The following is a 26325-nucleotide window of genomic DNA, read 5'->3' on the forward strand; positions in this document are numbered from 1 at the left end:
GACCTGGCGCTGAGGACAAGGAGTAATTAGCAGTCATAAAGAGGACCCTGGCTCCTCTTGGAAATCAGCACAGTCAAAAACAAGAATGCCCAAAGAGAGACTTCCCCCTCCTAGTGCGCATCACAGATGGGGAGGGTCTGGGAGTCTTTTTTTTTTCACCTGATTCTGTTATAAAACTTGAAGCCAAGTGTTATGAAGCTGGAGCCACACTGTGAGTACAGCAGGTTACAATTAGGGTCCTGGCTTTAATTACTTAAAGCAAGACTATGTAACTTTAAAAATAGGGCGATGTAAGGCATTCCTACAGTTCAAAATTGAAAGCAGAATTCATAACCAACAAAACACACAACCAAGTAGCCTCAGGGGTTTTACACATAAGATATATTTGGACCGGCATGACTCATGCGGGTGGATATTATCTAGTTCACCAACTTACTTTTGTAACTTACCCTTCTGCAACACCTCATTTGAACATTTATTGTTATTATTCCATATTTGTCCTTCAGCAAAACACTTTGCTTTACAATCTGAAGCGGAAAGATTTATCTTAAAACTGGCTTAGATCCTGACAGAAAATGCCTAATCAGTACAAATTATTTGAGATTTTTTGCCATCCTTTTTCTTTCCCCGTTAATGGTTCACATTTAATCCCATAAAAGTAACAAACCTTTTATTAAGTTTGCAGATGTTGTCTTAAGATATGAACTCCTGCAAATGTACAGCATATTAGATCCAGAGCATGAAGGAAAAAAATGAACACACCTCCATCAGCGCTGACCTTAAGTTGTTGCTTCTGGGTTTCATGTGACCAGACATGAGAATCATACTGTAGGCATTATGCTCATGCTAGACTGAGCACATTATACACACTGCACGGGCACATGTTACTGCAGATGCATGTGTAAACTAATGCAAGCACATACCGGAATGGGATGCCAGTACCCAAGATGGTAATCATCTCCACAACTTTAATTAACTCGTAAACTATAACTAGACTGGTTTCTTGCCAATCACACTTCTCTGCATGCGCTGCAGTGAGGCTCAGACAAAGTTTTAAGTTGTGGCAAAGCATTGAAATCACCTTAAAAAAAACACCTACACTGAATACCAAGTGAATGTGAAAGTTCCTGTTAGCGTAAACTATATAAAGAGAATCACAGGGCCACAACACATTACACCGACAGGAACTTTTCAGCCATACAAACTCACGTCATGAAGCTCCCAGCATACAGTATTGTTGATGAAGTTAATGCCAGAGGTCTCGGACTTTGCAAGTACTGAGTCAGCGGAGTGTTGGTGACTATTATACACCATGTGGGTCAGCACTACGTGACCCAACTTTATATGGTCTGCCACTTTGTGGTTGAACTACTGTGGTTTCTAAACACTTCCACTTTGCAATAATACCACTTAAGTTGTTCATCGAATATCAAGGAGGTAAGAAATCTCACAAATGGACAGTGTCATAAAAAATGTCACCCATTTGTGACATTTTGGTCTCAAGTTTCTGGTAATTGCTAGAGTAAAAGTGACAACAAAGAGGTATTTGGTGCTGCACCAAAAACCTCTATGCTTTGATTGTTAGCAGGTTGCTGCAGTTGCCAACTGATTACATGGAAGACAGTGACTTTTCTGCAAACCCTGGCAAACTACTCAGCAACTGGTCATGAAATTGTAAGAAGAGTGAAACAAACTGGAAACCTATACCATTTTCCTTGGAAAAACCTATACCATGGTAAAAGTAAACATTTTACCATTTGAAATATGTCTGCTGCAATTCAGCTCAAGTTACAAGTCTAGATGCCTTTGCTACTGTTAGCATTAGCAATAGCAACCATCATGTCCTCAGCAGGGTTGTACTTTACAAAGATCCAAGTAGGGATGAACCAAAGTATGAACCCAATATTGGCGTCAACTGATATTTGCGCTGCTGACAAAAAAAAAGAAAAGAAAAGAAAGAGAAAGATGGAATTTATTCATGTCATTGGTGGAAGTTTATTTGTTGTATTGCATTACCTTTGCACAAACTAAATGAGCTGGAAAAACTTTAAAACATGTCCAGAGAGAGAGAGAATAAATGAGCACAAAAACAAAAGCTTGAGAAAAGAAAAAAAATTAATTGGTTTCAGGTATCACCCACATTGCTCGTTTAAACACTGGCATTGGTGTTGAATTTAACAATCAGTGCAACCCAAGTAGCAATACACAGTACATCTAGTTAATGACTAGATCATAAGAAAATGTTTTCTTAGGCAACAACTTCCAAAGGCAACAAAGGCCAGTGTTTAGTCTGTAAATGACTTCACATGCCAGTATCAGTTTCATTTTATCCGCCAGCTTCAGTCCCAGACATTTCAGGACACTGACCCAGTGACCAGCTGAAAAAGCTGCACAAGGATAAAGCAGCAGGGAAGATAGGAGGAGAGGAGGACATGAGAAGCCCGGGATCGTTTTGTTTACATATCCACTGCATTTGTTCCTGTGGTTTTAATCAAATAAATCTGACATTCATTTAAAATATGAAACATTAGCTCAAGCCTAGTTGCAAAATGACAAGACACTAAAAAAATGACAAGCAGGTAGGATTCACACACAGACACACACCTGAAAGATGATCCAGACAACAGAGTTTTCCTGACCTGAGCTTCCTCAATGCAGTCTGATGCTCTGTACTTTAGCTGCACTCTTATTGCTTTAACAGTGTAAATGCCGTATGGTTTACTTCACTGTCTCCACGCTGCAGCTCACAGCGCTGAAGATAAATCATTGTCTGCCGTCCACCACAGAGTCAAGATTCCACTGTGCACCTCTCATTTTACAGCAAAAACTACAGAATTGGTTCTTTTGAAGCGCATATGCGATCCATGTTATCTCTCACTTATTAAGTCTTTTCTCATTCCGCCCACTGTGGTTTTGTCTTTTTCTGCAGCTTCTGTTTTATTTTTTAATCTCTCTGTGCAACCTTCTTCCACACACAGACTGCCTGTTTTATCTTTTTCCTTTTTTCTGCACTGAAGCCTTCCCCTCATTCTGCCTCTCCCACAAGCAGATATGGTTTTAATAGCTGACTGCTGAGAAATTCATGATAAAGGAGAGCCTTGCAGCACTGACATTACGGAACCATTTCCTCTCGGAAAGCCTCACAAAGAACAGCTCCAGCACCAACACACTGGGACAGCGCAATGAAACAGAATAATAAATACGAAATCCTGCACAATAATGATGCTTTTGTCTTCGTTGAGGACTATCCAGCACTGCCTATCAAACCTATTTGCCTCGACTGAGCTGCTGTGCCTCACAGCTAATGATGGGAATCAAATGTGCAATGTTTTCTCACCAAGAAGGTGTTTCATCATCTTTAGTGAACTCATTGACCCATAATGAAATAGTCCCACTCAGCCCACATAATCAATAATATAGTGGTTAAACATATGTGTGGTGGAACATGGGTTATATTTTGTGTGTGCAAAAAAAAATCCAATTATATTTCTAAATTGGGAATGTTTACATTCATAGGCATGGCTAAGGAGAAGTAAATGAAAGCATAATTTCAAGGCACACATCAAGCTTGTCAGTGATGAGAGTGGAAATCACAGAGAAAAGAATGAGGAAAGTTTTTTCTTTCTTTTAAAAGCAAGCCAATGAAGTGTGAAAAGGCATGAAAACAACAGGAATATATAAACTATCAGTCATATTTCTCATTATACAGTCTTTATATGAAACTTGCAGAAAAACAAAACCTTTCCATCTCATCACGGTGCCAGATAACATGCAACGAGCTGCACTGACAGCCAAGTCAACCATCAATTCATCTCCTGCTGACACTTTAACCAGTGTCACAGTTGAGCAACATCAAGCCTGTGGGTGAACAGAAGTTAAAGCATGAGTAAATCTCAGGAATGACAGACAGCTGCAGTATAAGTGATCAAAATCAGCTGCTAACTATGATAAGATGCACAGTCTTGAAGTCTTGAAGAAATGATCCTTCAGGTTAATTTCATTGAGGAAGATCTGTTCCCTGACAGTTTGCTTTTGTTCCTCTATGTGTCAGAGTGATGCTGTAGTCCCGTTCTGTTGCTCTATTTTTCATCATTTTTGCTTTCCCACTTTGTCAAACTCACTCCTTTAACAATTTTGACATAACTGTGTTCTGAAAACCAATCACTTCCTGTTCTTGAAGTAGCCTTTACTTTTTAAGAATTCTGCCTTCCACGTAAACTGCAGCCCTCCGTTCCCTACCCATCACGGCCTCGTCCTCCTGGGTTTCCTTTTACTAACTCTACATTATCACCACTAGCATCTTGACTCTGGAGGTCCTGCACTAGCTCCGAACTTCATTTAGAGCATCACTGTATGAAATTGCTTCTTATCATGAGTCTGTTCACAAAACTGTAACTCAAAACTCTAAATTACACAATTTTTGTTGTTTTTTTTACTTTCATTGGAAACATTTTCTGGGTTTTTCATGCAAACAGAGTAAATGACATCAATGCCACAGGCCATAGTTTGTATTCTGAGTACAACTTGTGGTTGAGTTTGCATAACAAAAAAGAGTTTTGGCCTAGGATAGGGAAAGATTGCGGTTTTGGTTAGCGTATCAGTGCAACCAAAAAACTTTTTGTCTCAGTTTTTAGCTTTATAATGTGTAGCTTTTCAATATCTAATGCGAGCAATAGTCATTCACTAAACCGCGTACTGTACGTGTAAAAGTTTTATCGTGTTTTAAATTATGCTATTTTGTTGCAAGATGTTTTGACAGTGAACATTTTCCTCTTATATTGTCACCATTTTGCAACTGGGAAGATAATAAGAAACAGGGTTTCCTTTCCGGGACCTTTAGCCTTCATTGAGCTTGCTTTGGCAAATTAGTGAAACTCAAGCTTGTTCCTTTGTTGCTCCCTTGTAAGTTCATTGAGGCTGGTTTCATGACAAAACACTGCTAAATAAGCAAAACCTTACTTTTTACTGTGTTATTATTTCAACTCCTTCTAAATTTGTCAGCCAATAAATTAAAGAGTACATGGGGCTACAGTAAAGTTTTTAGAGTGACCAAAAAGCCATTGTATTTCCCCCTAGTAGGAAAAAAAATGCTTACACTCAGTATTTCTGCTGCCCAGGCTGTGGCTTAGCTCGGGCTGGGGAAGGGGGAATGGGGTTGGAAAGGATGAGTCATACATTGCTTTCCATGCTCAATGATTATAATACCCCATTACAGAGAGAAGCACTGTTTCCCAGCTAAAGTGAATACTCGGCTTGTGAGCCTGGACCAGAATTCACTTTTCACTCTGCCATGCACTACACGCTGCAACAAAGCATACGGTTGAAATCAAAAACAGGCGTGGGGGGTTGCATCATTAGGTAGAGCATCCAACTTTTACATCACTTGTAGGGTCATGTTGACATTTCCAACACCACTGTCTCCATTCTGAGAGTGTAAGGAACACATCGTCCCCGTTTGCTTGTAGTTTGGAGCTGGAATGATCCATCTATGTCTGTGTGCTTTTAGCAATAAGCTAATTTGGAGAAAAATCTACCACTGGCTTCAAATCAAGCACACTGTGTCATGAGTACAGAGGACCATTGAGAGGTTCAACACAATTATTTGAACCTTAATTAGTCTGGAAAGGACTAGACGATATACTTTCCAAGATATGGCAAATAACGAACTATTTGTGCAGCACAAAGGATCTCCTTAACTCTGACACAGGGTCAAAAACTTGTCCTGCATATTTTGCTTTATCTTCCATGCTATTATCAGGCATTAGGGCTGATTTACAGAGTCGTTTCCACAAAGCCTGTATTTACAGGGCTGAAGTGGCACATGCAGTTGCAGGGTCACTGCTTCTCCCCACAGAACAGCTAACTCGGATTCCTTCCTCAGCGCCATGGCAATAGGCACACACAAGAAGCCACTTTTTCTCATCGCCATTTATCTGATTGAGTTTGACGTGATCTCAGGATTGCCACTTCAAGGTAAGTAAGAAAAGCCCTTCAGAAATTACAGTTACATTCTCACTGGAAGATTGAAGCTAAGGCAGATGGGTGATTTTAACATAAATCTGAATATCCCTCTTAAGGTTAAAACCCAATGTTGTAAATGAAACATTGGCATTGTTGCCTTTAATTTATATAAACTTATATGCAATTACCAATCAGGAAGTAATGTCATTGGTTAAAATCTCTCTGGTCACAGTATCTTTTATGATTTTTTTCTTACTGGGCTCATGAAAAACGGTATATGGAAAAAAAAAAGTCAAAATCAGAGTAAGCCACATAAATTCCTTTTGAAAACGAGTTTTCCAGATATGAGACTATAAATAAAAAACAGCTGTGGACCAGCTGTAGTCGACCTTTAACCCTGCCATAAACCTGGCGTGCTTAAACAGAAAGAACCTTTTAACAGCCCTCAATGTGAATGTGCAAACCTTGCTGAAATGCAAGGCGTAGCATCATTATTTTTATAAAATCTGCTCTAAGACTGCAGATGTTATTTGATTAGAAATCTTCTCTAAAACTAGCACAGAATGTATTTTCACTTGAAAAAAAATGCAGCAGTATTTTTTTTTCATGGTCCCCTGTTCCACATAGAATGGGAAGAAAACATCTGGAAGCCATTTTTTCTGGCTTTTTGAAGGGCTTAGCAGACAGCACAATGGAACTTATCAAGTCCAGATGGGAAGGAGCTCAGAGAAACAGCGAGGCCTTCTTCTCTATATTTCTTTAAAACTTATGTAGAGAATCAACACATATCAGTTCTTACTGTATAGGGTATTTCTCAAGTCGTTACCATATTTTGGGATCTATTAGCCTGTCAGCCTTTTCTTCCAATATTTTCAATGCCCTTGGTGACTTTGGCCAAAACCCATTCATGTTTTCATTTGCACAAGGTATTCAAAGAATGTTATTTCAGCATTTTCGATGACTAAAATACACTCGACAAGTACGATCTGAACTGGTTTAAATGTCTGGTATTAACAAGGGTGATCCAAAAAAAACCTTTTACTTAATTAAACAACAACAAACCAAAGAAAAAAGAGTCAAAGCAGATTATCTAATACTTGTGAAAAGAGTCCATTGATTGAGGAGGCCAGATTAAAAAATGCAAGTCAGCAGAAACACAAAGGAAACCATTTGTAAAATAAGCTAGAGCTAAAATAAGCTTAGTCTATAGCAGTTATACTGTGTCCCACAGACATGTGAAAACATCAGTAAGCTAAAAAGTCGAGACTACACATATCAATCAATCCTAATTTGAATTCTGCATTTCAGGGTTTATATTGGCTTCAAACTGTTGCAAAGGTTCTTTGAAAAGCTCACATCTTACCCTGCTGCCTCCAAGACACAGAGAAGAATTATGGGAAGCAAAGATGAGAGGAGCTACACTATAAAGAATGCCTCTCTTCAGGCAGTGAAACTGTAAACCTGACAGCAGTCCTGACCTTCACTTTTGAACTCTGACCCCTCTTCAAATTCTTGTCCAGGGCCTTCTGTTATTACCACTTTTCACATAGCTTAAACTGAGTTTTTCCTCTCTAATACCAAGACAAGATCTTTCCAAACGTAAGTCTACTGAAAGACAAACTGACCGCAAAATATTAAAATATATACACTGTGATACAAGTATATAACTTAATCACAGTATAAATTCAATGCATATTTCTGTATTTGTCTTTATAAAATAATGAGTAAGGAGCTTATTCCACATAATTCAATTCTGGTCAGCATCAAATAAGCTAAGCTACATTTAACAGCAGACACACAGCATTAAGACTGTCTTTTATACTTTAAGAGAGACTGTAATAAAGCTGCAACAAATTAGCTTAGCTCTACATAGCAGGCTATTTTAACATCGTTTTCCCAAATGCGTTAGTTTACAGAATGTGGCGTTTTAGTATTTGTTTATTAACTCATTTCTGTGTTTCAAAATGTATCACATGCCAACAGTTCACAGTGAAAAAGGCTCTGAATCAAATGTAGTGAAAATGTAGTTATGCTTCATGGGTAAGTAACCCGTTGTGTAAAGAATATGCTAACTGCTAATAGGTTAGGCCTTGCTGTATTGTTTGCTTGTCTTTTTATTGAGCTCTATACGCATTTTAGTTATAAGAAATACATTAATTATAGATTTATGAACACATTATATATCATTTGATAAGAAATTTGTTGGGCTATGATCTTGACTGGGTATTGTATTCAAAACAAAAACCATTGTGGAATTAGCATCATACTACCTAAACAGCTGGTGATAAAACATGAATACAACATTAATTCTTTAGTAAATAGTATTTGCTCAACTGTCCTTTTTTGATTTCAGTGTTAAAAAAACAAAAAAACAAAAAAGCATACTTAAATTTTTGGTTTTTAATTTAACCATAGCTGACAAGCCCTAAACAATTAGTATTGTATGCCTGGGCAGGTCTCTACTAGTCTTCAGCTTGATGCATTTTGGTCCTCCCTCAGGCTAAGAGGTGATGAGGCTTAGGTCAGCAATAAGCTTTCACTTGTGATAAACTTGCTAGCTGTCAGTAATTATTTGTAGACTATTTGTCTCATCTGATTGTAAGAGGTCTAGAAAAGCCATTTAGCAAAAAAAAAAGAGAAAAGTTTTTATTAATAGCTAAACTGGATTTCATTTTTGCATTGCACAGTGTTTAACTGAAAGCAGCTAATTTTAAAAAATGAATGTAAAAATCTAAAAGATATTTGATGGACAGAATAATTAGTTCACAAAAAAAAAAGCTTTCATGGAGTTGGCATGTTTCTTGCAATCAGTCATGAAGTGCTTCCTGTCTGGCGTGTGTCAAGTTTCAGAAAATATACCAGAACCCTTAGGGATTTCTTACAAAACTCTCGTTCCTCTCTGTCAGTTTCAAGAGATGATTAAATCCAGCCACCACCATCAAAATGACCTCAGGCCCACACTCTTTAATGTCCCACCAAAAATTCAACTCCTCCTCAGTCATCACAAATGACCCAGATTTGAGTCCAGCCAGCATACAGTGACCAAGGTTTTGTCCAGTTAATAACCAGTGTTTATAGGAAACATGAAAATAAACACTTTGCAGTAATTTTCTTAGTGTATATTCAACGACATGAACCTATAAAACCACTTCAACTTTATATGTTATCATGGCTTTCTAAACCGGAGTGCATTTTGAACTCCATAATTGGCTGTAATCAGGCATCACAACAAATTTACATCATCAGCACAATCATGGAAGCTTTTTAACTGCCCCGAGCAGACAGAAGAAGCCATCTGTTCATCTCAATGTCCTGTGTCAGACCTTCACAGCACACAGCAGCCTGCCACCCATGCCAGGCAGTCTTAAGGCGCTAATAATACATATAGGCCAAGCATAAACCCAACTGCATGCCCTCTCACCACTGAGACAAAGAGGTGGTCACTTCTCCAATTAAAATAAGCGGGCCTCTAACTGGCATACCAAACTATTATTTGTTCATGTTTTTGGACTAGACTCATATAACTGTCAGTGAGAAACATCGGGAGAATTTATAGAATGCATTTAGTGAAAGATGTGTTTGCCTGAGCCTCAGTGCAGGGCCCCAGCGCTGTCCCCTGATGTGGAGTCCTTAAGGCGGCTCCACCCTACCACTTCAGAGGAGCTTCAGCCCCTCCTTCTTATGAAATTATACTCATCCTTCTCATCTGCTGAAAAAGGAGCACTGGTAAAAGAGTATTTAGACTTTAAGATGCACCACAGCAATTACTCCTACATAATAAGTATGCCAGAGAAAAACTAGTTACTTATGATGGTTACTAATTAATGCATATATTTCCTATTTTTTATGCATTGAAATAAATAAATGCACTTCAGCTATACTGCTTTGGCAAACAAAGAAACAAAAAAAAACTTAAGCACAACTTGCAGATGAAACCTCCAAAAGCAGTCTTTTAATTCTTTTTGACAAGTTCCCATAGTTTCGGGGCACACCACCAAGATGAATACATTAAAGAGGAGGGGCAGACATCTGTGGTCCACTATGAGCGAAAAGGCAAAAAACTTTTCAGTGCAACGCTCCTCCAAAGTGCATCCACAAAAAAAGAAAGAAAAAAGCCCCACACAGCTGCATCTCACCTGAGCTCGCTTGCGACGTGATAAAAAGGAGAATCACGGATAAAGTGATTTGGACGTCCCTTATCCTCCGTTTAACTTTCCATCTTATATGGGTATCCATGACCGCCAGAGACGTCCACGGCAAAGTGGATTCACTTTTTCAACAGCTAATTAGACTTGCAAAAACTTCTGGTCAGGACAATAAAAAAAAAACTAAAAGCCAAAAAAGTCCCAGAGAAAAAAAGGGGGGAGGGGGGGTATATCGTTATTTCTCAAGCAGCCATAAGGGTTTGTTAGTGTGTGTTTTCCCCCAGCTGGTTGACGGACGGCCACCGTCTCTCCCGTACTCCTCTCCTCTCTGCGCTTCTGAACTGTCCTGCACCGCTGCGCCTCCGATCTGAAGTGCTGGCCCCTCTCTTTCAGTCACGTAGAGCCCCTTCAACTCAACAGGGCAACACACACACGCACAGAAGAGGAAGAAGTCTTCCCCCCCAGGCTGTCACTCACTTTGCGGACAGGAGACTCGGGCAAATCAGAGGAGCCCGTATATTAGGGCCAGCCCTGTTATTGGCCGAGGGTGGGAGGAAAAGTTGAGGTGAAAGTTTCACGCCTCCAGCTCTTGCGCTCGGAATTCTTTTACATGGAGTCCGCTATTTCCAGAGAAGTGGTTCAGAGCGGGAAAAGCAAAACTGCTTTTTTATAGATGGAAAGGCGAGGTGTTTTATCTGCAAGAGCTGATTTATCTGGAGCTGATTGTCATGGGACTGCGAGAAAAATCGTGCTGTGCAATCCACAGGTGGACCCCCAGTGCTAGTTGATATAACAGTATACTGAGCCTAGATGATCAGATATATAGTGAAGATATACATCTATTTATGACTTTTTGTAATGTTCTGCCTTTTAAATGAATCAGATATTTACTCTAAGGAATAATCCACTCAAAGCTCATATCTTTTTCATGTTAATCGGTGATCTACGGGCTTTAAACCTGTTGAATGTATGATGAAATAATATGCTTGCAGATTTTATTACCCTCGGAAGTTTTTTCATTAGTACCACAACACTTTAATGTTTAAGAGTTAATAAAAGTAAATATAAGTAAAATAATTTCCACCTTTTATGTGGTTTCTTTATCTAGAGCAGAGACGTGAATTCATTTAATATCATTCCCACATACAGCCCACTTTGATCTTATGCAGGCCAGACCAGTGAAACTACCCTTTAAGTCAGTGTAGAGAAATTTAACTACACATTTAATCAATGCAAGATCTCAATATGAGAAAAAGAAGCTCAAATTCAACAGTATGTCTCACTCTCTCTACATGGCAAAGTAATGCCTCTGTAGTAAATTAAAGAAATCTCTCAGCATGACTCATTGGGCTTGAATTGTAAGAAGTAAATGTGTAAAACACAGAAATCTATTGCTTAATTGCTTTGGTGTTGTATGAACGGTCATAGGGGAAGTCTTTATCAGTAGGAAAAGCTGTAAAGCTTGTGAAAATACAGTTAAAAATGCCCACTTTTCCTAAATTTCCAAAGCCATCCAATGGGCTCGAATGGAGTTTTTGCTTATGTTTGACAACCCAAATCTAGAGGAGCAGAGGTGGGTGGTGATCGATGATAAGAATTTATATGGCAGTGAAAGGGGGTTAAAAAGAGAAACATCTCCAGGAGGACCAGGGAGGGTGGCCATGTGCCGCAAAGCTGGTTTGAAGGGGGGGGGAAGGAAATGGAAAAGATGAGGATAGAGAGGCAACAAACAATGCAACACACAAGAAAACAACACTTAGTGCCATATAGTCACCAAATAACACTTTTTTTAGAACTGAATGTAGCATGAGATTCAAACTTTCTGTTGTTTCAAGAACTGCCAAAAATGGCAGCTGTCTTTTATAAGCTGTCACATGCCTCCTCCAGTGGGGGGCAGACTTCTATTAATTGCCCAGTAAAAGTTGGTTCTAAGCAAAGTAAACAAGCAGCAACATTGGAAACCGTGCCATGATGTCACATTGTGAAGTGGGATAGGATAGGAAAGGATGAGTCTGAACATGGTCCCTCTAACTTCAGACCTCTAAATTCAGACTAAGAGGTGTTATATGTTACACGCTGTAGGATTTTTAAGAGCAACAGCTTTACTTGAAGGCTGTTAAGCTTGTTAGATTAGTTCAGCACCTTTGAAAGATCTCTCAGATGGCCTCTCTCAGATCCTCAGGTGACCTCTTTGACCACATGGAAAAACTCCTTGGTTTTAAACACATTCATTTTTTTCCCTCTGTTGTTTGAAACGAAAAGCTTGTTCTCAAAAGCGGGGTAGAAATTTACATTAAGTATAAAGTAGTATTTCTAAACTGACCACTTAGCCATATACTGTAACCGTTACGTGGTAACATGGGTCAAATTATGGCCCGAGCCCTATATTTAGGGTGGGTTCATGCCTACACCACACTTGCCCACACTGTGTTAATCTCAGAGACTCCAAACTACTCCTGAACAAGGCCGTCACGTGCTTACTTAATTTGCCTTCTAACAAAAAGGATGTTGATACGCTGATGCTGGCACACTGCTGGTTAACTTTCATTTTAATTTTGACTTTCATCATTTGCTAAAAAACAGTTCCTGTGAGACGTAAGATAGGATATAGTGTCTAAAACAGGAAATTATGATTTACTCCTCAAGTGTTTCTATCAGTTTCTCCACGTTTTGTTTTCCACACACACACCAAATGTCAGGCAAGCTATGACAGTCTGGCAAGTTGTTGGAATAATTTTATTACAACAACCATGTTCTCAATGAACCCAAAAAAACTCATTAATATCAAAGCTGAATGTTTTTGGAAGTAGTTTTTAGTTTGTTTTTAGTTTTAGCTATTTTAGGGGGATATCTGTGTGTGCAGGTGACTATTACTGTGCATAATTATTAGGCAACTTAACAAAAAACAAATATATACCCATTTCAATTATTTATTTTTACCAGTGAAACCAATATAACATCTCCACATTCACAAATATACATTTCTGACATTCAAAAACAAAACAAAAACAAATCAGCGACCAATATAGCCACCTTTCTTTGCAAGGACACTCAAAAGCCTGCCATCCATGGATTCTGTCAGTGTTTTGATCTGTTCACCATCAACATTGCGTGCAGCAGCAACCACAGCCTCCCAGACACTGTTCAGAGAGGTGTACTGTTTTCCCTCCTTGTAAATCTCACATTTGATGATGGACCACAGGTTCTCAATGGGGTTCAGATCAGGTGAACAAGGAGGCCATGTCATTAGTTTTTCTTCTTTTATACCCTTTCTTGCCAGCCACGCTGTGGAGTACTTGGACGCGTGTGATGGAGCATTGTCCTGCATGAAAATCATGTTTTTCTTGAAGGATGCAGACTTCTTCCTGTACCACTGCTTGAAGAAGGTGTCTTCCAGAAACTGGCAGTAGGACTGGGAGTTGAGCTTGACTCCATCCTCAACCCGAAAAGGCCCCACAAGCTCATCTTTGATGATACCAGCCCAAACCAGTACTCCACCTCCACCTTGCTGGCGTCTGAGTCGGACTGGAGCTCTCTGCCCTTTACCAATCCAGCCACGGGCCCATCCATCTGGCCCATCAAGACTCACTCTCATTTCATCAGTCCATAAAACCTTAGAAAAACCAGTCTTGAGATATTTCTTGGCCCAGTCTTGACGTTTCAGCTTGTGTGTCTTGTTCAGTGGTGGTCGTCTTTCAGCCTTTCTTACCTTGGCCATGTCTCTGAGTATTGCACACCTTGTGCTTTTGGGCACTCCAGTGATGTTGCAGCTCTGAAATATGGCCAAACTGGTGGCAAGTGGCATCTTGGCAGCTGCACGCTTGACTTTTCTCAGTTCATGGGCAGTTATTTTGCGCCTTGGTTTTTCCACACGCTTCTTGCGACCCTGTTGACTATTTTGAATGAAACGCTTGATTGTTCGATGATCACGCTTCAGAAGCTTTGCAATTTTGAGACTGCTGCATCCCTCTGCAAGATATCTCACTATTTTTGACTTTTCTGAGCCTGTCAAGTCCTTCTTTTGACCCATTTTGCCAAAGGAAAGGACGTTGCCTAATAATTATGCACACCTGATATAGGGTGTTGATGTCATTAGACCACACCCCTTCTCATTACAGAGATGCACATCACCTAATATGCTTAATTGGTAGTAGGCTTTCGAGCCTATACAGCTTGGAGTAAGACAACATGCATGAAGAGGATGATGTGGACAAAATACTCATTTGCCTAATAATTCTGCACTCCCTGTAATATTATTATTACTATTATTATCCAGCTTTTGCTCTCTTTTTTAATTCTTGTCTGCTGCTAGTGACACCTAAGGATGGTGAGATTGTGGCTGAAAAAAAGAAAAGTAGCTGAGAAATTCCACATCCTTGCTTGACAGTTTCCTCAGTAAACATATACTATGAGCAGAGTGCACCAGCTGTTTGCAGGCTCAAGCTTAGCCAAGTTATAATATTAGCAAAGTAAAGATTTATATAGCACTAAATCAAAGCATGCAGCACTGCATAATCTGCAGTCACATGTTGAGATTAGTTACAGTACCTGCCAGGTGGGCCCATAAATATATATTTGACTGGCACACATTAATTTCACCTTTAATTAAATATTATTAAAAAAAAAATTAGTTTGGAGGTTAAAAGGATTACTTAGGTCAGAGCTAAGCATTTAAAACTGCGTATGACACATGAACATGAGCTTTTAAACTGTTAACACCTGATTGCAGCAAATTGCATGTAATTTGTGCTTTTTCTCAGCGGGTTGGCGTTGATTGTATTATGGCTCCAAGACGGGCAAACATTAGAATACACTAGTCACAAAAGTAGAATGGAGGGAAATAAAGTCTGATTCCAGACTGTTGTCTTCAGTGCCCCTAACCAGTCACGTTTTATGGTGCCCAACCTGACCGCAACCTTAACCCTGAGCAGTAATCTTCATCTAAGGTGTGCTGGAATGATATGTTTACATTTCTACTACAGCTAAGTACATTTGAAACAGAAAATATTTTAGAATTTTAGAATACACCCATAAATCTCCTTCACAGTTTTACAGTGATAATTATCAGTGCAGCTGAAATACGTATAGTATGATGCCTCAACTAATGGCAAATCAACTCTTTGGGGAAAAATAGCACTACCAATTCTGAAATTGGTAGTGCTATTGGTGGCCAAAGTGACTTTCTTTCTTTTCTTTTTGTCTTTTCATGACGTGTCGCTATGAAATATAGGAGCAAAATTGTTTTTTGATTATTCCTACTGTAAGCTGTTTTAATGAAATTGCATATTAGTTTTAATAAAGCAATATAACCTAAGTCTTGTTCCCATTTATCTAATAGAAAATCTGTGAGTACGCAACCTTGAACTGGATAAGGAGAATTGGATGAATGGATGGATGGGTGGAAAAAAAGTCCAATTGCAACTTAGAAATTTGAGTGCATAAATTTGACTTCCCCATTGTCAAACATGGAAATCAAGTGTTACACCTCTGAAATGGATCCGGCAGTTGAAATTATGAGGTAAAATAGTAAAATAATAAAAGTTTTGTCAGAAATGATGCCTAACTTGAAAAAAAAATGGTGGCCATTTTGAAACCCCAAGTGGCTAGTGGGATGTTTAAGATTACTGAATATGAAGAGACAATTACAAGGTTTGATGTTTTTGTTGATATTACAGTTATGTGCATCACTAAAACATGCGTCTCGATCGCTTGGAAAGGAAGGAAAGTATAGAAAGCCACTTCTAAATATGGAAGATATAATAATGTAGGCAGAGGGAAAGTACTCTCTGCATTTAGCCCATTCAATGTAACGAAGCAGTAGGCAGCCAATGTAGTGCATGGGAAGCAGTGTGTAGGGACGGTACCTTGCTCAGGGGTACCTCAGGATAGCCGTTCAGTGGATTCGAACCCCCGGCCTTCCAATCATGGGGTGACCACTCGACCTACTGAGCTATCCCTGCCCCCTGCCCTCTTGATATAATAAAGATATTTTTGAGATATTTAGATATATCGATATTTTTAAGGTTAAGTTTGTTTAAAAAAATCAGCTCTATGTTAGCTAGCTCCTCAGGTTCCCCATAAACAAGCATATTTAATTCATCAAGAACTTGTAAACTTTGTGCAAGCTGACTTATATATACATCAAACCTGCATCCCGGAGCTTTCAAGTAAAGGCAATAATTTTTCACAGACCCTCCATCAAAACATTGCCCTTCAGCACTGTGACCTAGAGACAAATCACAGAATGGAGCCCATGCTGTGGTTACACTTTAATCATAGTTTCTTTAGGAGGTAAAAGCAGGAAAGTCATATACAGAACGCCAAAAGACCAGATAAATTGTAGATCATGTCACCGAGTTCTTCATAGCTCCAAACACAGAAAGGATTTTTGCACAATATTGGATGCTGCACTCCAGATCAAGGATGTGGAAATAACAAAAAGATCAGAGGTACGACATAAGTGCTTGTCTGCTTGCATGTTTTGCTCTCTGATCTGTGAGCTCAATGGCCCATCAGCCTCCTTCAGGAGGTGCTTCAGCACAAGCAGCAAGAGGGAGATAGGAGAACAAAGAAAGAGAGGAAAAGCCTAAAAAAAAAAAAAGATACATCTATCATCCCAAACACAACAGGTATCTCTGGGTCAAATCACAATTTTTTAAATCAAGACTCCACAAAACAAGCTGGTAGCATTTTCTTTTATATATATTTAAATTATATTTGATCTTTTTTTTAATCTATGTATAAAATGAACCAAGTGCCTTCTCTTTCAGTTGCAGGCTGTTTTTGTTATGCTTTGTTAAAGCCTGTTTGGCACGATGCACTACAGCGGCACACCATATTTTCCATTCCACAATGTGTGACTCCTTCCGTGCCAGATTTTATCATGGCAAATCTCCCCGTGCACACTGTGGGGAAATTTTGCAGAAGTCTAGAGAGAAAGAAGGCTTATACTTACACACCCATAAAGACAAAACGACATCTGTCATCAGAGAGGAAAAGCACTGGTGTTTAATGAGTCAGTCTTACCTATCTGCTCGTTTCCTTCAATATGTTGTATTGGAAAACATTTTGGAAGCACAGATTTTTCTCTTGCAAAAGAAGTAGGCCAAACATATTGTTGTCAACCATGAATCAGTCAGCGGCATTAACTATAATAACTACAATAAGAAACAGACGCGTGGGTGTATTATAACTTGCAATTACATGCCAAAGAGTGTGAAACAGGTAGGGTAGGCTCAAAGGACAATGTATTGTTGGCACTGTGATCACAGACGAGATGTGGATTTCTTTAGTTTATCAGCCGTGACAGAGATGTTGTGGAGCACAAGAGTTCCCTGTGGTCCTTGGGTTCAACGGAGCTGCAACCTTCCTGTTTTAACAATACTGAACTTGATCCAGCTTGTGCTATTCAAGAAATGCAAGACATCTGCTTACACTCTTCGAAAGTGTGTGCTCATAAATGCTGTTGTCAGCTTATTTATCAATTCAATTCTATTTAGTTTGATCTATATAGCAACAACAATCACCTCAAGGTGCTATAGATTGTATGGTAAGGACTCTACTATATTAGAGAAACCTAAAAAAAAATCTGAGGAGTCCCTGTGAGCAAGCACTCGGCAAAGGTGGGACAGAAAAACTCCCCTTTAACAGGAAGAAACCTCCAGCAGAAAAACACAGGGTCAGGGAACGGTTGAGACATTTGGGGAGAGAAGAGAAAACAGAACATAGAGAGACATGCCTTATCCTTGTTAATGTGGTGCGTAGTAGAGTTCATTACAATTTGGGGGTGGGGGGTCTGTGTGGTAATGGGCAAATTAGACTTGCACTTGCTTTAACGTAAATACAAGTTGAAGTTGCTTGTCATCATAAACATACTGCTGTGAGGTGCATTATGTCTTGGCTCACTAAATTATAGTTGTTACGACTATGTAATAAGCGCAATTTCAGCTATAATTTGCAAAATTAACCAAATTACAGAAGAACATTTTTAAGGTGAAGCAATTTTTCTTTTTGTAAACTATCGTATTCAACATGTCTTTGGATTTCAGTGCTCTGAGTGAAGAGATCTAACACCGCCTTAAATAAAACCTTTCGGCCAGAGCAGCAAAAATTAAAGTGCCAAAGTCGTCGCCTGTCGTCTAAGAAATTAACTACCCGTGTCTCCTTCCCCAACCCTGCGAGCCCATCTCCGCCCTGTCGGCTGTTTGTAGTGGTCACTGTAATTATGAAAGGCAGCTCATAACTATGTGTTTTAACGAGACCCATTTGTTATGTTCTTCTCTCCCTGCTGAAGGCGGCTTGTCACATAATTGCAAGGATCTGAGGAGAAACATGGTGCAGGCAAGTTACTAGCCTGTCCAACAGAAGGAGGACTTAAATGCTGATACAGTATTATGGTAAATCCCTTAATGCTTTGTGATCTAATCTTTGGGTCAAACAGTTTTCTCACGAAGATGCTCAAATGATCTTGTCTTCAAATAAGCTTCGTTAGCATAGCCTTCCTTGAATGTGTGATTATTTGGCATGACATTTTGACATAGTTATGACATAAGTTATTGTTAATGTCAGGCTCTCTTGCACAGTGTCTCTTTTGTTCTGCCTTCCTTCCCTCACCGCTCGCAACTGCTTGCAGCAGATGGCTGTGCCTCCCTCAGCCTAGTCTAATGGAAGTTTCTTCCTCTTAAAAGGGAGTTTTTCCTTCCCACTATTCCCTTGCTCACAGGGGGTCACCTGATTGCTCGGGTTCTCATTCTATTATTGCAGGTTTTTTACCTTTCAATAAAAAGCGCTCTGAGGATACTGTTGTTGGCCATTACATAAATAAAACTGAACTGAACTGATTTGAATATAGGGAAACTTTTTTAGGTAAGTCCTCTATAACCTGACTCTCTCTGGGCAAACTGCAAGATTCTCCAAGCTGAAACCGAGTACCCACATTTTTAAAGTGGAAATAAGCATATTTCTGTTTTAAGAGCCAAAGTCAACCCAGGAGAATCTTAAAAATGCAGACCTGTTTATATTTCACTTGCTTCTTCACACCATTTTCCAATTTATTGAACTCAAAAGGGGGGAGGCCTGGCAGCTGATTGGTGACTCACTGTAGTCTTGCATCAGTGTTTAGTACTGCCATTACTAATAAATGATAAAAAGCAATGATTTATGACATCTCATTGCTGTGGTTAAGCTTTAATTGGTTTTAGAAAAAAAGACTATAATGTGTCAACCTGTCAAACTTACGGACCTTCCACCATAAAGACACATTCTCAAATTCAACCAGAAACAGCTCCACAAGTCTACAATAAATAGCCTTGGGCCATGTGAATAAAAGGCATTTCTTTTAATTTAACCAGGTAAAAAGTCTTATTTGGTTTGAAAATCTCTTTTTCTGCACATTTGTACAATGCCCCTTCATCCCAGCTAACCACAATGGACTCTAAATAGTCTGTCACAGACTCCACCATGATGCAGGACTATGTGTCTTCGCGCTACTTTCTGCTTACTCTCCAGAATAAAGTTTCCAAACACTCACTGTGTTGTCTGTGGTTATGTCAGGACCCACCTCCTGTCAGTCATAGCCGACAGACAAACCAAACCTCTTCTTCATGTTTCTACATAATTAGGCACCCTTTACTGAGTTTCAATAACATTTACTTTTTCACGCAAATATGGGAAGCGGGAAATAGCAAGTGCCAACGCAGGAATTTGGCCGAATCTGTCTAGTTTGTGTTTCTAAGCAGGCACTTTTGCTGGATGCTTGAAGGCACCTACGCAGACAAAAAAAATAAACTCACGTGGTGCACCCCCGTCTTTTGCTGTTTGTTTTGATCACGATGATGTGAACGCCCAAAGTGCCCAAAACACAGAGAGTTTCCACTGGCCTTTGGTTGGAACCGAGCTCATATAAATATTATCATGAGTGCATAATACTTGTGCACCTGTTAATGTGTTTTGCAGCTGCCCGCAGGAGAGCAATACATCAGATTAAACTAGAAAAGCATGAATGCACACACACACTCGCATACTTTTAACAAACACTAATACATCTTTCCTCCAGATTTACACAACTGACACGTTGTCATGAACTCACCAAATGCATGTTATCAACTGAGTGCAAATCCCTTCCTGGCAGTGTACAACGGCCTGCATGGTTGTGCTCTAGAGAAATGCCTTTCCCCTGAGTAGGTCTTTCCCCTGAGTATGAAGGGTAATCCCCCAAGGAAGACCTTTCAGGGTATTCAGTTTTTGTAGAATGAAATCAGAAGGATAAAATGTTGCCTAATTGTGAAGTACACACACTGAGTTTAAAATCACAAGGTGCGTGTGCATGTTTTGTTTTACCTGGACCCTACAGAGGTTGCACAGGTGGTCCAGCTCCTCCAGGATGGCACATCAATACGTGCCATTGTGAGAAAATTTGCTGTGTCTCCCAAGACAGTCTCAAGAGCATGGAGGAGATTCCAGGAGACAGGCAGTTACTCTAAGGGAGTTGGACAGGGCCGTAGAAGGTCGTTATCCCATCAGCAGGACCACTGTCTGCTCCCTCTTTCAAGGAGGAACAGGATAGCAACATCATCTAGTGGACCCTATGCTCACTGTGGAGCCCGATTATGATTTGCCAGAGAATACCAGAGTTGGCACATCCACCAGTGGTGCCCTGTGCTTTTCACAGATGACAGCAGGCTCACCTTGACATGTGACAGACATGAAAGGGTCTGGAAAAGCCATGGAGCATTTTATGCTGCCTGTAACATTGTTTACATGACCAATTTGGTGGTGGGACAGTGATGGTCTGAGGAGCTATATCCAAGGTTTGCATGATCCCCAGTACGCTGGGCTATAAGAAGTAGGGGAGACCGGGGATAGTTGTAACGTGGGTCAGTTGTAACACTTCCAATTTCTCCAATCAGGGCTAAGTTTCAAATGATGTGACTCATCCTGTGCATGCCCAATTCAGTTCTGCTATCACATGTGAAAAATCAGCACATTTTGTCAAACACAGACAATTTAACATGAAAAAAAGTCATTTGTATGCCAAAAAGTAAGTTTTTCTACTTTATTTCAATTTCTAATAGCATTATCTGCTTTGCAGTTAAACCCATCAAACTTGAATTGTGTTATTTGTATGTCTATGGGGATATATTCTGTGTAGGTCTTTAGTGCTAATGTTTTAGCCGTTGGCTGTAATGTTAGCTAGTTCATGGCTACAGGAGTCTGGGTCAGTTGTAACAGCAACAGTCTGGGTTAGTTGTAACTAATGCAGATGTTACAACTTACCACACTATTACTTTAACTTATATTAAACAAGTTGGGGCAACGACATCAGCAGAGAGAGGTTCACTGGTTGCTTTTGTATATGTGGTTAATGCCATTGGCAACACAATTCCTCCACTGTTTGTGTTCCCACACATACATTATGCAGACCACTGTGTCAGAGATGGACCAGTAGGAAGTACTGGTAGTGGAAATAAATCAGGATGGATGCAAGAAACAGATTTCCTCATCTTTCTGAAGCACTTTGCAAACCACACCAAGGTAAGCCCTGAAAAAAATAATGGAATTGTGATGCTGGTGAACAACTACATTTTTTCAGCTTCATTGTTATGTTCAAAATTGGTGCAAGAGTTGTAGGTTATAATGCCCACTGAGCCAATGAGGCCAAACTCAAGGAAGACCAAACAAAATTAATGAAATATTCAGTTGCAGAAAATTCCATAATTTGTCTTTTTTGGGGGGTTGGAATATGTTCAAAAGCTAGATTTCTGCATTCTGTCACACACACACAGCTACATAAATGGCTCTAAGTGTATTCATGTGTTGAATAAAAAAGATTACATGTTAATATTTTGTTAGTACCCTTATTTCATTGTGTTACATTTCACCCCAGGATATGTTACAACTAACCCAGACTAGGGGATTAATTGTAACATTTCACTCTTTGTGTTTGAGGCCATACCATGCAATGGGTAATTGTGCTGCAGAGAAAATAGCTGCACTATTTAATAGCTGAGACATGTAAATACTTTGCATTACATTTTGAATCCACTACCTTAAACGAGCTCCAATTTACAGACAGAAATGTCAAAAATGTTACAACTATCCCCGGTTTCCCCTACTCAGTGCAACTTTGAGTTGCTTAAAATAAATGTATTTTATTACCCAGTCCATACCATTATAGATATTCAGCATGACTTTTATTCCCATTGAGATCTGCATTCCTTTAGTTTCTTTGAGCAGTGTATTTAGCACCAAACATCCATGTAAAAAATATCAGATGTGGTTGGAGAGGGAGGCAGCGAATCGAGCAGAAAGGGGATCAAACTGAAGATGCCCCCTTGCTACAAATTTATGCTCCGCTTGTTTACAAAGGTGTTTCAGAAATTGTCTCCTTTTATTGGTGGATTTTGTTGCACTAAGGGATCGAGCACTGAATCCTTTGACTTGATACCTAAAAAGTCTGTTTCATTATCTCTGCAGAGTTTTGACAAGCTCAGCCTCATTCTTGTGTAAACAGGCAGCAAGTCAGAGAGCAGAGGCAGGATCGCCTCAGAAGGGAGTTGTAGGTGGCGTCCTTAGTCAACAGCATGCTAAGCATTATCTGATGCAATTGGGAGATGTTTATGTGGAAATAAATATCATGCTTTTCTGACAGTGATCATTTATGCACTCCCAGTTAAGTTTATTACATGAAGGCAGAGTGCACCAATCACTGCGGCACCGCAGTTTCCCACCTGGTAGCTTGTTTGTAGATTGACTCATTATTTCAGCAAGCTGGCTTTGATTCAGCGCCGGCTCTTTGCTGCATGCATGTAATGTGTATAGCTCTCTTCCACTCTCTTTCCAGTACTGGTAAAAAAAATACTTATATTTTAATGAAATGCTTTTCTTTTGATGAGATTCTTGAGGCATGAGGTTTGAGACAGCCGTACAAATATACATATGCATATATATATATATAAAAGGAAATGATCTCGTTAATGATTACAAGTTTAGGTTGAATCAGATGAAAGTTTTTCCATCTATTCTATATAACTTGAATGACCCCAGTGACTCTGTCAGCAGCTGAGGAACACTTTGGATCGCTCCTTGCCCCAGGCTGGCTGTATACTCTGCAGGCAAGCAAGCACTCAGATGCACTACCTTAGTCTCCCATATGGCATGCAGCCCCTCTTGGCTCACACTGGTCCTGCTGTTCTCTGTCACACTCTGTTTTGATTTTTAATTTTTTTTTTGTTCTCTTTGGAGAAGTGATGTCATAAATTAAACATCACATACATGCTGTAATAATTAAGAGCCAGCAGGATATGCTAATCAGAGACGCTACACTCTGCGCTAGAAGGGGAGTTTGAGAGATAAAACGCACGCCAGCTGCAGTCCGGGTGGCTGTGCCTCACTTGAGAAAAAAATGTCCACATTGAATAAGTTGAAGTGGTGTGGTTGAATCATTAGTGATGTCACTGAAGGGGTAAGAAGGGGTAGTCCCGAAATCTGGATCAAATCTTCTTTTTTGTAAATCGTGTCTCATTTTATGTTGCTTTGTTTGCCAGATTATAAAGCAGAGGCAGTCCCAGAGTGCAAAGTTGGAAGGAAAAAAGCTTGTGGTAAAGCTCATTTTCCTTTTATTGACAAAAGCTTTTAACCCTTTGGCAACATCACAAACACCAAATACTCTAACTTCCACATTTAAATGAACTGTATGTATATAATATAAAGGGATATTACTAGATATGTGTTCTGTATTTGCTTTCTATTCCCATTGATCACAATCTGGTTTTATGCCAAAGAACGTATATTATATATTTTTTGCAGTTTTTGGTCCACTGAGCATTAATTCTTCAGACTTTACATCTAGTGAAATGTCCTGGCAGCTACTGGATGACGTGGTTTAAATTTTGGTGCATGGTCCTGAAGGATGTCTACTAGTAATTCTAGTAATCCTCTGTCTTGTTGTCTCTTCACAGCTGGCACTTTCTGTATTGGGTCATGTTGACTCTGATCATCCATTTTTTCACTGGTGCCTTCATTAGATTAATTACATTTATGATCTTGAGTAAAATCTCTACAAAACTATTGGATTTACTGTCATTTTCTTTGCTACATATTCCAAGGATACATCAGGATTAGTAAAAATTAATTCTATTAAGATCACAGACAGTATAATTGATGAATGTAGCCACCCTGAAGGCTTGTCTTGTGTAAATGGTTAGCCATTTACCCAGTGAAGCACTCTGATTTTCTTCTTCTTCCTTCCATCTCTATCTTCTTTATGAATGCACATGTGTGTGTGTTGTTTGGCCCCAATCTGCCAATGACACACATGGTTTCCCCAGTGTATTGTGATTCATTATTGTGTTCTTATTGGTTTGTTTGTGGATGTTTGTCAGTGATGCAGACACGCTGTAAGGACCCAACCCTGACATTGTCCTAATTTTGTGGAAAACTAGCTTCAGTCGCTGAACTTCAAACTGCCCATGGTAAATGGACTAGCTCTTAAATAGTGCTTTTCATCTCGAGAACTCACTTTAAACAACATGTCTCCTATTTCACCTATTCACACAAACACTTTTTTCCCCTAAATTTAAGTGCTTTCTATCTAACATTCACACACTGACAATCTGATCACATGAGAAGCAATTTGGGAGTCAGTATCTTGCCCAAGGCTACAGCCAGGGACCCACAAACCTTTAGTTTAGTAGATGGTGATTCTATGTTACCTAATTTTGCCAGCCCACTCATATTGTTTGTACTTATTTTAGGGAGGTATTAGACTTTGAATATGGCTTTGTAAAGAAATGAGAAGAGATGCACCTAAGTTTAATGAGATTCAGTTAGCCATAGTGAAAGGTGATGTAAGATGTCCCGTTTTGTTTAGATACATTGTTTTGGTGGTGAGTTGATTGTTGAGGACCCAAAGAGCCAAACAAAGAAGGAATAGAATTCCAACTGAAACCAAGAAATCTAAATGTTCATTAGAAATGTAAAAGGTAGACCACAATCCAAACGTTACAGGGCACAAGGGAAAAGAGAAGAACCAGAAACATTACCAGCATATTAACAGACAAAATAAAAAAGACTAGGAAAGGACTATTTATACACTGTGGGATGTGTATAAATAGTACTAAAAATAGAATGAGAGGTAACTCATGACAGGAGGGGAACAAGAGCTAGCTGAACACAATTAACTCATGTGTCAACAATTAGGGAAGTAAAAATACCACAGAGTACAACTGATAACTAACCTTTAAAGTAAAACAGGAATTAGCCAAAAGACTAATCATAAACAGAGACAAGAAAACTCACATTAAAGCTGAAAAAAGACAGGACAATGGCGCAACCACAGAAGAATGAAATGGGGAGAAACAGGAAACACTGAGGGAACTAAACACAAAGGCATCCAAAAGTCTATAAATACTAAATGGAACTTAAATAATACAATAAACACTGAGGCCCAGCATCAGTAGACTAAAAAGATAACAAAACTCAACCTACAAAAAAAAATCAGAACTTCAAACACGAAAATGACAGAATATATTAAAAAAGGATTCATAATTCAGAGACATCAAGTGGCCTGCAACTCATTAATGCTTTAGGCTGCTTGTTTACATATAAATATTATATTAAACAGTCTTTTACCAATCATTTCTTGCCTTAGGATATACAATATATGCTGCTGTTGATGCAGTTTTGGTTTTCATAGTGCCTTTATTCTAAAATCCTTTACACACATCGTCTCCCTGCTTTCAGATGTGATCCAATCATTGTCTGAAGTTGCACTTTCTCACATGCAGCACATAACTGTAGTTTGTCCACATCACACATGCTCTCACTTCTGTTAGTGCTCTGTTTGGTTCAGTCACCGGGTGGGACTTGCTCACTGAAAATTCTCCAGGACATTTACCTGCTCTTGGTTTCATTAGACATTTCTAAGACATGCAAGTTGTTTACAGTACAATTATTTTATATATATGAAAACAGATTAACTAATTTGGACTGGTGCAAGTGAATGTTCTGAACTTTACACAAAAAACATCCAAGTACTACGTGTCCCTCTTAAACTAACAGTGTTCTTGTTTCTCGTTCCAAACGTTTCTTAAAATTCTTCTTTTTACTGAGCTACATAAGACCTTTTGTGCATGAAGCATTGCAAGATGTTCAGGAAATGCTGGAAACAGTGAGATGTGCTGAGTCAAGCAGCCTGTGGTCATCTTTTTTTCCCTTTATT

The 26325-nt window shown here is 39.3% G+C and overlaps 1 protein-coding gene across 1 annotated transcript in view; it reads right to left on the minus strand.

Annotated features, from left to right (window-relative positions):
• col5a1 (procollagen, type V, alpha 1) overlaps positions 1–10558 on the minus strand; it is a 73179-nt gene extending 62621 nt beyond the window's left edge. The window contains exon 1 of the mRNA XM_005917364.3: positions 10098–10558. Coding sequence (XP_005917426.1) covers positions 10098–10197 — 100 coding nt within the window. The 5' untranslated portion in view covers positions 10198–10558. The remainder of the gene's footprint in view (positions 1–10097) is intronic.
• Positions 10559–26325: the final 15767 nt, after the last annotated feature.

The sequence above is a fragment of the Haplochromis burtoni genome, unplaced genomic scaffold (genome assembly GCF_018398535.1).
Source record: "Haplochromis burtoni strain Fernald_Lab_line unplaced genomic scaffold, NCSU_Asbu1 Contig_23, whole genome shotgun sequence".
NCBI lineage: Eukaryota > Metazoa > Chordata > Actinopteri > Cichliformes > Cichlidae > Haplochromis > Haplochromis burtoni.